The sequence below is a fragment of the Rhineura floridana genome, chromosome 2 (genome assembly GCF_030035675.1).
Source record: "Rhineura floridana isolate rRhiFlo1 chromosome 2, rRhiFlo1.hap2, whole genome shotgun sequence".
Classification (NCBI taxonomy): Eukaryota; Metazoa; Chordata; class Lepidosauria; order Squamata; family Rhineuridae; genus Rhineura; species Rhineura floridana.
Genome location: NC_084481.1, coordinates 138,443,126 through 138,458,425, shown reverse-complemented (window position 1 = coordinate 138,458,425; position 15,300 = coordinate 138,443,126). Strand labels below are relative to the sequence as shown.

At 38.1% G+C, this 15,300-nt stretch overlaps 1 protein-coding gene across 8 annotated transcripts in view; it reads left to right on the top strand.

The window, feature by feature from the left end:
• The window catches only part of NELL1 (neural EGFL like 1), an 859,864-nt gene that overhangs the window by 258,165 nt on the left and 586,399 nt on the right, over positions 1-15,300 (top strand). For all 8 annotated transcript variants that reach the window (XM_061610630.1, XM_061610631.1, XM_061610636.1 and 5 more), the window contains 3 exons: positions 9,319-9,453; positions 10,377-10,479; positions 14,683-14,756. In XM_061610630.1, the coding sequence (XP_061466614.1) occupies positions 9,319-9,453; positions 10,377-10,479; positions 14,683-14,756 (312 nt within the window). The remainder of the gene's footprint in view (positions 1-9,318; positions 9,454-10,376; positions 10,480-14,682; positions 14,757-15,300) is intronic.

The following is a 15,300-nucleotide window of genomic DNA, read 5'->3' as shown; positions in this document are numbered from 1 at the left end:
TCAGCCACAGTTAAGTCCTGCTGATTTCAGTGGAATAGTTGCAAGTAGGGTTGGGATCTGTTAGCTGGTCTTGATACGCTTGCGTTCTGTTGAACTGGAATGAAGTTCTGGCTGATCTTGCTTTGTTTCCGTTAACTTCTGTTTTTTTCTGGTTTGATATGAAGGGGCTCTAATAGGAAGCTGAAGTATGCATTGTATTTATTGGACGTCTCTTTGGGCACCTAAGTATAGCACAGATACTAGAGCTGAGGAAAGAGTCTTTATAGCCTTCCTTCAACCCTTTTAACACCTCAATTTAAAAAAAGTTTTCTATTTTGTCCTTTAGCCTTTGCTTGCTTTCTTCTCACCCCCAGTGCCACTGGGTTTCTGTTCTTGGACCTGGGCCTTGCCCCCCAGACTAAGATTCCTTTCTCCATTATTGTCTGGGGATTTCCCCTGGTTCTGTGATCTTCTCAGTTCTCTGTTGGGCATTGGTGACTCCCCAGTAGGTGCTCCATGCTGTGTCCACCTGCTCTTTCCTCGCCTGCCTGCCACCTTTGGGTTCTCAGGTGCCCTGCTGCCAGGACAACCGGCCGTGAGAGTGGCCTCCCTGTTTTTTGGGGACTGTGGCACTTTCCTCTAGCTATTGGAAAATATCCGCAAGACTATTGTATTTCAAGAAGATAGGTGGAGTCCAGCAATTGCCCCTTCAATTTCTTATCTGGAGCCTGATATGAGCCTGAATCTGCTTAATAATGCAATATTTATATATAGGTGTATCCTGTAAAGAGTTAAATCTCTGTAAGAAGGTATGATGTCACAATGTCATCAGAGGGTGTGGCTAAAGGCAGTCTAATTAATTAGTCTAATTAGGGAGGAGAGGAAAGCACAAAAGCAGGACTACAGCTGAACGTGAAAAAGACTAAAGTAATGACAACAGTAGATTTATGGAACTTTAAAGTTGACAATGAGGACATTGAACATGTCAAGGATTATCAATACCTCGGCACAGTCATTAACCAAAATGGATGCAATAGTCAAGAAATCAGAAGAAGTCTAGGACTGGGGAGGGCAAGCTGTGAGAGAACTAGAAAAGGTCCTCAAATGCAAAGATGTATCACTGAACACTAAAGTCAGGATCATTCAGACCACGGTATTCCCAATCTCTATGTATGGATGTGAAAGTTGGACAGTGAAAAAAGCGGATAAGAGAAAAATCAACTCATTTGAAATGTGGTGTTGGAGGAGAGCTTTGCACATACCATGGACTGTGAAAAAGACAAATAATTGGGTGTTAGAACAAATTAAACCAGAACTATCACTAGAAGCTAAAATGATGAAACTGAGGGTATAATACTTTGGACATCATGAGAAGACACGATTCACTAGAAAAGACAATAATGCTGGGAAAAACAGAAGGGAGTAGAAAAAGAGGAAGGCCAAACCAGAGATGGATTGATTCCATAAAGGAAGCCATAGACCTGAACTTACAAAATCTGAACAGAGTGGTTCATGACAGATGCTCTTGGAGGTCACTGATTCATAGGATTACCATTTCTTGACTATTGTCTGATTTCTTGACTATTGTCTCCATTTGGGTTAATGACTGTTCCGAGGTATTGATAATCCTTGACAAATTCAATGTTCTCATTGTCAACTTTAAAGTTACATAAATCTTCTGTTGTCATTACTTTAGTCTTTTTGACGGTCTGCTATAGTCCTGCTTTTGCATTTTCTTCTTTAACTTTCATCAGCATTCATTTCAAATCATTACTGATTTCTGCTAGTAGTATGGTATCGTCTCTATATCTTAAATTATTGATATTTCTCCCTCCAATTTTCACACCTCCTTCATCTTGCTCCAATCCTGCTTTTCGTATGATATGTTCTGCGTATAGATTAAACAAATACGGTGATAAAATACACCCCTGTCTCACACCCTTTTCGATTGGGAACTAATCAGTTTCTCAATATTCTGTCCTTACAGTAGCCTCTTGTCCAGAGTATAGGTTGTGCATTGGGACAATCAGGTGCTGAGGTACCCCCATTTCTTTTAAAGCATTCCATAGTTTTTCATGATCTACACAGTCAAAGGCTTTGCTGTAATCTATAAAGCACAGGGTGATTTTCTTCTGAAATGCCTTGGTCTGTTCCTTTATCCAACATATGTTTGCGATATGATCTCTGTTGCCCTTTCCCTTTCTAAATCCAGCTTGGACATCTGGCATTTCTTCCTCCATATATGGTAAAAGCCTTTGTTGTAGAATCTTGAGCATTACTTGCATGGGATATTAAGGCAATAGTTCGATAATTATTGCATTCCCTGGGGTCCCCTTTCTTTGGAATTGGGATATATATTAAATGCTTCCAGTCTGTGGGCCATTGTTTAGTTTTCCATACAATCCTATAATCTCTTGCATGGAAGTTAGTCCTGTTGAACAAAATGAAACTTACTTGTGAGTAAACATTCACTTTTGACATTTTTAAAATGGGACTGAAAAGTTCCTTGCAAGTGCCAATGCATTATTTATTTATTTATTGTTTTCTTTTTGAATGAAAACTACACAAGGCAGTACATTCTTCACTGATTTATTCAGAGCATTCCCTGGTTTAATATTCCCATTCTCTTTATGCTTTCCTTTATTCTGATATTCTAGCTTTATTTTACCACATTTTACTCTCTTAATCAGCATGGTTTGGACTGCATCACTTTGAGAAAGAAATATTACATTTCAGCTCAATTTTACTGCAGGAAAGTGAGATAATTATTCTGAGACATGCTGGTGGTCTTAGTAGGTGCCATTTATATAGTGTATCGGATGACATGTCCTTGCTGCAGTTAATTATATTTTTTTTGCTGATTTTTTAGGCTAGATAGTACATAATTAACATTCCGAAGGTTACAAGCAGCCCTACAAGTGGAGTACCCTTTACCTTATTATTCCTTATTCCCAGGAATTGTTGCTTTGTTGCGCTTTGCACTACAGAAGTGGAGTATTTTGTTGCATTCATGGCCCAGTGAGAACATGTCACATTTGTATGTTTAATTGTTAGAGAAAACCAAGTGGAATGCAGAATTACTCATATTATTTATTGCTAAACATAAACTTAATGCTTAAGTTCTAAAATGACACATGCTAGTTGTCATGCCTTCTTGAAAGCCACAGCTTCTGAATTTGAAGCTTCTGGCCTTAATTCCACATCTGTATGAACAGATTGTAACTACTTCATGGTAAGTGAAGTGCATTTTACATATGCTCAGTGGCTCATGTTTTGGTACTGCTGGTTACATTGTAAAGCTAAAATGTGACAATGAAGTCCTGACACACATTGTTACTTTTCTAGATTATGTACGTATTGCTTAGATTATGTACGTATTGCTTAGATTATGTATTTAATGCTGCAATAAACAAACCTGTGGTGGAGGAAGTGGTTTGACTGTTCTTTTTGTCATCCTTAAATGCATTTTTGTCATCTTTAAATAGCCTTTTTTTCTTTTCAAGGATATAAAAACAAGTTAGGAGCCAGTGTGGTGTAGTGGTTGAAGTGCTGGACTACGACCTGGGAGACCAGGGTTCAAATCTCCACACAGCCATAAAGTTCATTGGGTGACCTTGGGTCAGTCACTGCCTCTCAGCCTCAGAGGAAGGCAATGGTAAACCACCTCTGAATACCGCTTACCATGAAAACCCTATTCATAGGGTTGCCATAAATCGGAATCAACTTGAAGGCAGTCCATTTCATTTTCAAAAACAAATTAAAAGAGCACTCGTTTTTGCATCCACAAATGGAAAGAGCCTCAGACTACTTTTATTGACATAGGTTTGGTCTTTCAATAACTGAGTACTTAATCTGATAAAATAATACCAAGGACTATAATACTAGAGAGCATAGGATCAAATTATTGTAAAAATAAAACTTAGCTTCATAGAGCAACATCACAGTTTGTGAGGGTTGCCACTGTGCAATCCAGACAAGATAAGCTTGGTTACTATGGCATTTGCACTGCGCCTCCTCTTGCCACCATTCAGTGGTGAGTAGGAGGACAGAGATTTGAGGAGTTGGCAGAACCTGTTTTCCTATGTTTGAATCCTGGACCTGCACAGCAATATCCACTGTTGTTTCAAATGTAATCTGTTTGCGAACATGAGATCAAATCTATGATAAACCTTTCCTCCGTGAATTTACTTATTTTTTCTAAAGCTTCATATGCTAATGACTGTCATCACACTTTGTGACAATTAATTCAATAAATTAATTAAGCATTGGGTGAAGAAATACTTTCACAGCAATGGGGAAATTCACCGACGACATCATTGTACCCCACATCACAGAAATCATAATCTGCTAGACACAAAGACACTACAATGCCCCTCACTACACAAGGCACTGTGTTATACCCAGAACAACCCATCAGTCTTGAGCCTCCAGGATAGTTATATTACAACTGAGACAAAAATTGGAACACAAATATTTCTTGTCCCCAAAATATTCTTAATAGTGAGCTGAGCAATATAGCAAAAATCTACCAAAAGGAGACCCCCCACAAACCTTGATTGGAATCAAAAGGGTGCTGGGCTTTGTCCTTGCATTCCCATTTATAGGAGTAGATGTTGCTGTTTGGTGTTTATTTCTGGAACCCCGAGGTAGGTTACCTGTAAACATTCTCAAAAGACAAATGTTAGCAATGTGCTATCTTCTTGCACAAAATGCCCTTTCCTCATAATCCCCATAATCTCTCTTTGTGTGCTCTAAATGTGCACAACACACAACTGGAGAGATAAAGCATGCCACTTGCCTTATCTGTATTATGATCTCTTAGGAGGGAGTATATATACTGCTGGATGTGTGGTATATCATGAGTCAGTCCACTGTTAATCTGAATCATATGCTGCAGACAGGAAGAGGTTGGGGCAGTGTTTTAACATAGAAGATCTTTGCTGGATCATGCCAAAGGCCAACCAGATGCCTAGTAAGCAGAAACTGAGTGCACCAGCACCCTCTCCTCTTGTGATTTCTAGCAACTGGCATTCAGTGACATACTGCCTCCAACAATGGAGGTAGAACATAGCTATCATATTAAGGCAGCCCTTGAACCTCCTTGAATTTGTCTAATATTCTTTTAAAACCAGGTGGCCATTACTGCAGGTTCTGGGAGAGAATTCCTTAGTTTAACTATGTGCTGTGTGAAGAAATACTTACTTTGACTTTCCTAAATTTTCTAACATTCATTGGATGGTTCCGAGTTCTAGTATTATGACAGAGGAAGAACAGTTATGTTGAAAGTCTCTATCCACTTTCTACACAACCTGCATAATTGTATGCACCTGTACCATATCCCCCCCTTACTTGCCTTTTCTCTAAACTAAAAAGCCCCAAATGTTGTAACATTTCTTCTTAAGGGAGTTGTTCTATCCCCTTGATCAATTTAGTTGCTGTTTTTCAGCAACTTCTGTAGTCACTGTAAAGTTATGTTGGCACAGGAACAGCACAGGGATGGGGTCTGAGGGAGTATACAATATTCAGTGTAGGATTTGGTATTAGTCTGCTCTTTCCCTGTCACACCTCCATCACTGTGCCATATAGGGTACTGTACCAATGGAGTTAAACTGGCAGTAGATATATGCCAGCTTAGCCTTGTGCTAGTGTGTCTCTGATGTTCTGCTAGTATTTTTCCATTGGCAGAGGCATATGAGTGGAAGGTTCCGTTAAAAGATGAGCTGGAAGAAACAAGGGGTGAAGAGGTGTGGTGACCTACCGAGTGGGAGTGTGTCAGAACAAACTGAAAGGTTAATCAAGATGGAGGTCTCTTGTATGAAACACTAATATACTTGTTAGCTTACAACAATTTGTAGTTTTGTTTCACAATACAAGGAATAATATAAAACATATTTTTAGATATGCTTTAATAAGGGGTTTCTGTTGAATCTATACCCCAAGCTGGCTTATTGAGAGCATAGGATAGCGTTCTAAGTGCATTTCCCGTATCATTTTCCTTATTATCCTTTCATTTTGTGTGTTTCTTTCTGAAAAAAAGAAAACTGGGTGTGTTTTGGTTTTCACACACACAAATTATATTTTAAAAATAAAAATCCTGAAGATGCTTCAAATACCATTTCAATTAAATAAAATGTGTATAGTGTTTAAATTGTTGCAAGTATAGAAGCTTTTAAGGGCTCACTGCTGAAAATGGAAAGGATTATCAGTACCAAGAAAGAATGCCTTTTGCCTTCTAAAGCGTGAAAAGCATGTTTGAAGTCAAGTGGGATTTGAAGATGGATTGATATCCATTCTGTTGATAATGCTGGATCATGCCTGGCTTTAGGAGAATCAATTTTTTTTAACCTACATGGGGGGGGAATTAAAAACCCACAAAAATTAATATGTACATCTTGCTTATTTCTTTCTAAAGCTGGAAGCATTTGGATTGATTAGGAAAAAATATAATAGTTTATGGCTTGTATAAAAATATATTCATGGATGTCTTGTGTGAAGTAACAGAAAAATTATAAAATGTAATTGAATATCATTTCGAACAAAGAATTTACACTTTTCTGCTTATGTGATGAATACTGTAAATTTCTGTAAGATTGTATCCACCCACCCCTATAAGGCATATGTTGTTTGGAAACATATGCTTTAGCTTTTACTCATACTGGATACTATTTAGCTGTAAAATAAAGGCCATCAGAATGTGACTTCTTGTAAAATTCTTCCTCCTCTTGTGGTCTATAAATTTCTGAAAGAAATTTATGAGTATGGCTTTGAGTATGGCTCAGTATGAAAAGAGGATAGAGTTTGTTACATACACCAATGCTGTGTTGTTATTTGAATGACAACAGAGTTTAAATGAGAAGCAAAGCCCTCATTATAAATCCTCCAATAGCACAGTTGTGTGTCCATGTACAAAATAGACATAGTCATCCTTGACCTACAAAGTCATAATGGCCACAATAGCAGTCTTACCATTAGCTATCTCAGGATTGCATCTGGTATGTTTAGACATTATACAGACAAAATGAATTCATCTGCTAAAATGTCAATAAATAATAGATATTGATGGCAGAAGTTCCCAGTACTTATAGATTGATTGATTGATTGATTGATATCCCGCCCTTCCTCCCAGCAGGAGCCCAGGGCAGCAAACAAAAGCATTAAAAATACTTTGAAACATCATAAAAACATGCATTAAAATACATTGAAACAATGTATCAATAATCCTGAGAGGTGGGCCAGGGTTTGTATTTTTATATTAAACATAGGAGATTGAGAACGAGAGATTGGCTCTCTAAGACTGCTCAGTGGGTTCATGGCTGAGGTGAGATATGAACCAGGAACAGTGCGTAGTTTTAACAAACTTCTTGTTTGTTCACCGCCCTGAGAGCTATTTTGCTAAGGGCGGTATATAAATTGAAATAATAAAATAAAATAAAATAAATACTGTGTGATATCACCTTCTATTTGTTTTGCTAAAAGCTGAAAGTTTTCTCACAGTTTCCTAAGGTCAATATGCTTGATGTATTATTAACATGAGTGCAGAAGCTTTTGTTTTGATGACTATCTTACTTGTTCTAATGGACCAGTGTGCTTACTACACACATTGATACAGTTTCTAGGAAGCAGACATATATAGCTCCATATCGATGTTTTATGTGCCTTAAATATCACTTGCTACTTTTCTTCAGTGCAATGGTTTCTTCAGCACAATGTAATGCAGCAGAGCAGAGTTTTGTTCTGTTCCCTAAAGGCTGGCAAGAGCAGCAAGGGAAATTAGGACAGGACTTCACTACAACCTTCAGTAGCAGCTTTCTCTTTGAAGTGCTTGAGAAAGCACTTACCATTTACAGAAGAGGTTTTGATTCTTGCTAAAAATGCACCATCCCTGAAAATACTGTTTTTTTTAATATGTAGTACAACTCTTCCTTCTTCTGTGCTCACCACCCTGGAAAACAGTTTGTGATGTCAATTAGAAACTTGCTTCATGTAAGATAAAGCCTACTTATATATACAGAACTAAAGCTATACAAATGACACTTAATGAAGTAGTATGGCACATACTTAGTATGCAGAAGGTTCTAAGCTCAGTCTCTAGCATCTCCAGTTAGAGCAGAACTGAGGAACCTGTGACTTTCCAGATGTTGTTGGACTACAACTTCTATTATCTGTGCCTGTGGCCATGCTGACTGGGGGTGATGAGAGTTGGAGTTAAATGACATATGGAGGGCCATAGGTTCCCCATCCAGAGTCGCATATTCTGAATGGTCCAAATTTATTGAAAAATTACAAGAAGCCAGATGGGAAAGAGCTACAAATCTGACTGCTTGGAATACAAAGTGTAGATTGTATTCAACTAATGCATTCCATCAGCACAAGGATTTACATTTCCACTTGTGCAATGAGGCTACCCCTTCCCCCATGCATGCCCCTTACCCTCTCCAAATTTGCTCCAAAGAGTTGTGGGAACCACTAGAAAATATTTAGGTGGTGCATGGGGACAAGAGAGGGTCTTTTCCAACTATTAACATTCTCCAAAACAGAGAGGCAAGAACTGGAACCTCCAGTTCTTATTATTTATTTCTAGAAGAATTAGTAGATATTCTTATGAAAAGTTAATAATTATGTTTTGCAGACATGGTGTCAGTTTGATTGCAAGTTTACAGGTCAGACAATTACCATGAGGTCCCCTTCCTAGAGCCAGAGGTTCTTTAGTTTTGACTGATCTTACTAGACTAGCAGAACACATACAATATGCATATACAATGTGAGTACAAAATGGACTGCCTTCAAGTCAATCCTGACTTATGGCTACCCTATGAATAGGGTTTTCATGGTAAGCGGTATCCAGAGGGGGTTTACCATTGCCTCCCTCCGAGGCTAGTCCTTCCCAGCTGGCTAGGGCCTGCTCAGCTTGCCACAGCTGCACAAGCCAGCCCCTTTCTTGTCCGCAATTGCCAGTTGGGGGGCAACTGGGCTCCTTGGGACTATGCCAATTGCCCATGGCTGCACAGGTGGCAGGGCACGTAACCCCTGAGCCACTCCCTGTGGGGGTGATCTTTAGCTGGCCCTTGACACCCAGAAGACATGAGCAGGGATTTGAACTCATAGACTCTGGACTCCCAGCCAGGCTCTCCTCCCCACTTATGCTATACTAGCTGTATATACAGCATACATATAGTACTGCATTGCTTTCTGTGTGTCTGGGCTGATTTACACCAGCTTAAAGTTTTTGTGTAGATTTTGGCACTATGATAAATCTAATTCCCCTTAAGATCAGTAAGCTGCTCCTTTCCTTTATATGCATGAATTCCAGGAATTAAATCACGTAACTTTCATTTATAGCTAAATTATGCAGAAATGAGGCTTAGTCAGTTGGAAAACTGTCACTGTGAGAAGACTTGTCAAGTAAATGGAGTGATCTATCGAGACAAAGACTCATGGGTAGAAGATGATCACTGCAGGAATTGCACATGCAAAGTAAGAAACTTCTAACTTATGTATGGGGGTAAGACAACTAATTACAATTCAGTCTAGGCTCTTGAGTACATAATGTTAACTTGGAGAATTATCTCATTACTGCATGGCATTAAGTGTAGAGTAGGGGAGGGAGCAAAAATGTTACCTGTATAAAAACAGTTTCTTGTTATATTTAGATGGATCTATTTTTGAGTGAACACTTTAGTATTTCTGTGTACAATTTAGAATTGTATTGCTGTAGTTTGTGGGAAAGGGAAACGTTATCTTAATTGTATTCATAGGTTGCACCTTGCATGCCAACAACATGTATGTTCTGTTTGTGGTATTTATCATTTTGAATACCAGAAGAACAAAAGTTGATTAGTATGTAAATCTTGTACAGTTGAAATTATTTGATAACTATCGGAACTGAAATTATTTGATAACTAGCAGATGAGAAGTTTTGTTTGCACAAGAAAACAAAAAACAGTTTGTTAAAATACTGAAGATGATTGACGGAATCTGTGAAGGTGTTATTTTATATGTTTGCAAAAAATGAGTAGAAGGCTTTACTTGCCTAACCTACTTAGAGACTGGTAGAATAAGGGAAATGAATTATATATGAAATGTCATATATCTTCATATAGGAAGCAGTCAGATACTATCATGGTCATTGCAGAATGGTGAAATTGTAGCTTGCGATATAGCTAATTATTTTTTCATTTGTTTATCATGCTTTTTTCTAAAATATAAATTTCTCCATAACCAGGATAGCTAATGTAGTGCCCTCCCGAGGTTTTGTACTTCCAACTCTCATCAGCCTCAGCCAGCATGGCTAATGGTCACAGATGATGGGAGTTGTAGTCTTCAGATGTTGTTGACTACAATGTTGGCTAGCCCTGCTTTATACATATGTTTAAATTCCATTTCCTATAATTGCATAGAATGGAGTAGTGGAATGCCGGCGAATGGCCTGCCCACCATTGAACTGTTCACCAGATCGTCTTCCAGTCCATGTATCCGGCCAGTGTTGCAAAGTGTGCAAATGTAAGTATAGATATTATGCATTACTCAAGTCATACTGATTTCTTTTCTTTTTGTGTGTGTGCTACATATTAGTCATACAGTGAAGTTATGCAGAGATGTCACTTCATTTTGGGAAGCCTTTACTCTCTAGGAAGTGAATTAAAAGTTGATTCTGCTTTGTATTTCCTGGAGAGGGGCATTCCAGTGTTGAAGAATATACTCCTACCATATGCTGGAATTAAAATACACAATTAGTGGAGTTTTAGTTTTACAGCTGATTCAGGGCCCAGCAAGGCCACATTTGGATGGAACAATAAACGGTGGCTTAGTGCAACAAGAATGGACCTAGCCACCTCCCAGACTCTTTTACATGTCATTTCATCTGAATCAGGAATCATAGTTTAACATTAACTATGCTATGTTTTAGAACAAGCCAACTTCAAATCACAGTTTATGAAGCTAGCTTGTTAGTGTTAAACCACAATTCATGGTCTAAATGAAATAGCAAGCCATGTTGAAAGGGGAAAAAAGATTCTGATCTCCTTCTCCAGACTGTGCAAAAGGAGGAGAGGGGAGGGGGAGCACATGGGCCAAAGAGGAGAATAGGCCTGTTCCTGTAGAGGTAAACTATGTTTTAGCATTAGGTCTGAATGCAGCCATATAGTCACAATACTGTTGCCTTTTAACTAAGGTTTAAAAATCCTGCTTGAAACGTGATAGGGTTAATATCAGAGCTAATGTAATGGCAACCACGATTGCAGCTGATAACTGAAGGACGAGAATTTGCAGGGGAGACTGGAGGAAGAAGGAATGTACAAGTCTTCGGAATGCTCTCAATTGTCTTAACTATAGTTAAGAGATCAGAAATTGTTACATCTGCAGCCAGACACTGAACTGAATACAGAAACACATTTTTTTCTTTGAGAGCTTTTCTTTTGTTTCGTGTCCTCTAATTAAAATATGAACAAACAAACTTTCTCTTGGTGTTTTGATAGACACCCAACTCAACTTGTTGGTGTAGCACAGACTTGGAACATTTGTTAGAAGGATATGCTGTGGACACACTTTTTTTTGGAGAACATGGCGCCAGTCATTAAAGCTGTCTATACTGATAATACTGTGTGGATTGATTTCTCTACTGTTTGTCCCTTTAGCCATGGATAGTATAATCAACTGTATTTTTTTCCTTCAGGGCTTACTGAGCAGCATGAATATCCTTTTTTTGTTCATGAGTTAAAGTAACTAGCATTTCTCAAAAAATGCATAAGGATGATTTTTGAAAATTGATGTTTTTGCTCTGTTATCTTTGGTTAATCCCTCCAGTGCAGAACGTGTTTTTGAGATCAGACCAGACTTTATGGCAAAATCTGACTGTTCACAAAGTTTTTCTTCTCTTTTTGTTTACGCCCAGCCGTGATATTTTGCTGTCATATTTGGAGCTGAAACATACCACCTCCAGCCCTGTGCCTATGTGCACAACAAAAAGGCAAACATCAATTTTGTATTTTCTTAGAGGAGGATTTTTGAGCCATAGCTGCAAAAATGCCACACTTACTACGCAGAAGTTAATCAGATGTCTTTTACAGTCAACAGAACAATAAGACAAAATACGAAGTATAAAATAGAAAACTGGGAACCTCAATAAAGCCAATTTACAAAAAGAAAAAAATAACCTAAGTGACATAACTACATCCATATATAGAAGTGTATGATTTAAGCTCATCAGTAGCAGGCAACATGATGGGGTGGTGGTGCTCACCTAACCTCCCATTGAGATTCTACTGCTTGAGAGAGGGACAAGGCAGTGAGGAAGCTGGTGCAGTGCAAATGCATGGAAGAACCAGTCTGGAACTCCTTGTCGGTGTGCCAACCTCGCTGTCTCACCCTTCCACCTCTCCTTCCTGTAAGCAGCAGCAGCAGCAGCAGTTGTTGAGAGGTCAGGTGAACACCACTGCCCTCACCACACTGTCTGTTACTGACGCATATCATGTTGACAGATACTATGGCATCCTGGTAAATGACCAAGTATGTTTATATACATCATCAAATATCATGGGAGCAATGCACTGAAGCAGTGCAGGCTTCTGTTGTTGATGTTAGTCCAGAAAACTTGCCCATTTAGATTGATACAGCTTTGTTACTTTTATAGGGCTATGCTCCAGCTAGGAATGGTAAATACTTGGTACTTTATTTTCTTTGCTGATGTTGCCCCATTTGCCTGCCAATCAACAGCTGCTAATTGAACTATCTTAAACCTCACACAAATAGTGTGTTAAACTCCTTGGGCTGCATGTTATGCCTAGATTGTAGACAGGCCATTATTCTATAGCCTGACTTGCTGTATTCTTCAGAGATGAAATCACATAAGTGAAACTGGGATTGGGGAAAATGTGGTGGTAGAGATGGATTTCAAAGGACGCCTTTCATAGGGATTTTGTCTTTGTTGCTAGCATATGCTTTCTGGTGTAACATTTAGAACTTTATGGGTAGTATATGGGGAATTTGTTAGAAGCAAAGTGCAATTCCTAAGGACAACATTTCAGTATGCTGTAAAAAAATCTAGTTCCTCTGCCAGCCCTAGGCCTAATGCCATCCTTTCAGTTTCTCATCTGTCATTTCAGACCTCACTAAGTTGGCTACACGACTATTGCCAAGGAAAAGTATTGATACAATTTGAAATACTGAAAAGTGAAGTTTTGTGCCCTTCTGAAGTGCTTGGGGTTCTTGAAAGGGAAATGGTGGTAAAATAACTTAAAGAGCAATGTTACTTAGTAATTCTTTTTACTGGAGTTAAAAGATGACTTAAAAACAGTTATGGCTTTCAGTAATGCAGGTGTCTCAAGAAGTCATAAGTGGGTTTTGTATTGTGCCATTGGGAAACAACATTTGGATAGGTGAAACTTTCAGTTTAACTGTACTTACAACACAGCTTGGGAGAATTTTGTTTCTCTAGCTTTATTAATTTGGAACACCAGACATCTTATTATGGATATAACCCGTGAAGTAACAGCGTACAAGCCAATTTCTTTCCATGTTCTAGCCAAACATATAATCAAGATTTTGGAGCCAATATCCATTCCATTGCCAGAAATATCTGCTTTCAAGAACTAGTAAAGGATACTGTGGGTCTGTTTAAGAACTGGATAACTGTCATTTTGAATATAAATTTGTGCTCTGCTCACATTGCATTTTTATGTTTTTGCCTTTGCTAGCAATGCTATTACATCAAATACAGATCTGCAGTTCCTCAGAAAGCAGGTATCATGGAGGACACATCTGGCATGACTGGCTTTTTTACAATAGCCCAAATGGTTTTGTCTGAACAGAGGCCTCTTGAGACATTCCAGATATAGCTCCATAAACTGGGAAATAAAATTTATTTACCTTTCCTTAAAGAAATTATCCTTCATCATGCATGAAGCTATATCTGGCATGGCTCAAGAAGCCTGTTTGGGTAAGAATAGCTAACTAGACTGTGGTAAAGTCTGCTGTATATATGCATACCCTTCTGCAATTCAAAGTATGTAAGAAATAAAATATCTGGAATTTAGATGCTCATTTTTGTAAGTTTCCAATAAAGAAAAGTTAGGTCCATATGTCCCAGAAGCTAATTTTAATGTTACAGATTCTCTTCACTGTGGATCTTTCTATGGAGGCTTCATTTTTCCATGTGCTTGTTATCCTTGTCTTTCCAACAGTGTTCTATTTAATTATTGTAATTAATGAATACTTTAAGGTACACAGGGGCACAGTTCCGAAGATTCTTTTTTCACCTGTCTTTATACTGTAGTATTTAAGCAGAACCCATATATTGTGACCCAGCAAATCCATCTAATTCTTCAATACTTTGCCAATACAGATGTACCGTAATACTAGTACGGTGTACTGTGGCTTATCTGCAGAATGTCACTGCCATGAATAATTTTGTTAATGAATTGAGTTCAATATCTATTCTGCTTCTCCTATTACTTCAGGTCACTAAGCAGCCTAGTTTGTCAGTGTGAGTGGTGAAATGCTTCAAGATAATAGTTTTTGTAGTGAATTTACTATTACAGTCAAAATAAATGCAAGCAATTAACAGTCTGCTACTGAAAGCGAAATGCCTACATCATATTTACCGCAGTAAATCTATGTTTAGTTAAAGCAGTATTGTTTTTACCAAACTATAATTTATATGCACTTACTACTAAATACTGATGTTTTTATTTATTTTGAAAATTCTAGCCAAATGCATCTATGGAGGAAAAGTCCTGGCAGAAGGTCAGAGGGTCATTTCCAAGAATTGCAAAGAATGCCATGTAAGTTTTTTTTTAACCTTCTAAGACTTGCAATCCTGTGCATAATGAACTCAGTAGGACTTTCTTCCAAATATATTTGCATAGACTTGTGCTGCAATTGTTCACGTTTCACTTTTTCAGTTTTAATGGTGTGTATCGTCTCCATAATTGAAAGCAATAAGTGGCTCATAAAATAACTTTAGTTAACATGTCCTAGGTAGTAGTACAAAGTATGTGTAATTTTAACCTTTTCTGCATCAAGTGCTTGTGACAAAAGAGACATTTTTAAGATTTGGAGTCATACTTTTTAAAATACATTTTTATTCTCTGTGCCTCCAGATTGTCATTATTTTGCGGGAAGGATTCAAGCATGAACTGGAAATTTAGATTTGCACAATTGAAGTAGGATTAAAGTGCTTTGTTGCCCTTGTGCAACAAACCCCATTTTAAAAAAACACAACTTTTTGCAGTTAGGAAATTGACCAGGAAATGCACTGAAATGTTGGAGGAATCATTAATGGGAAAATGCATGAACACCCTGCAAGCAAGTCAGGATGAATGCTCA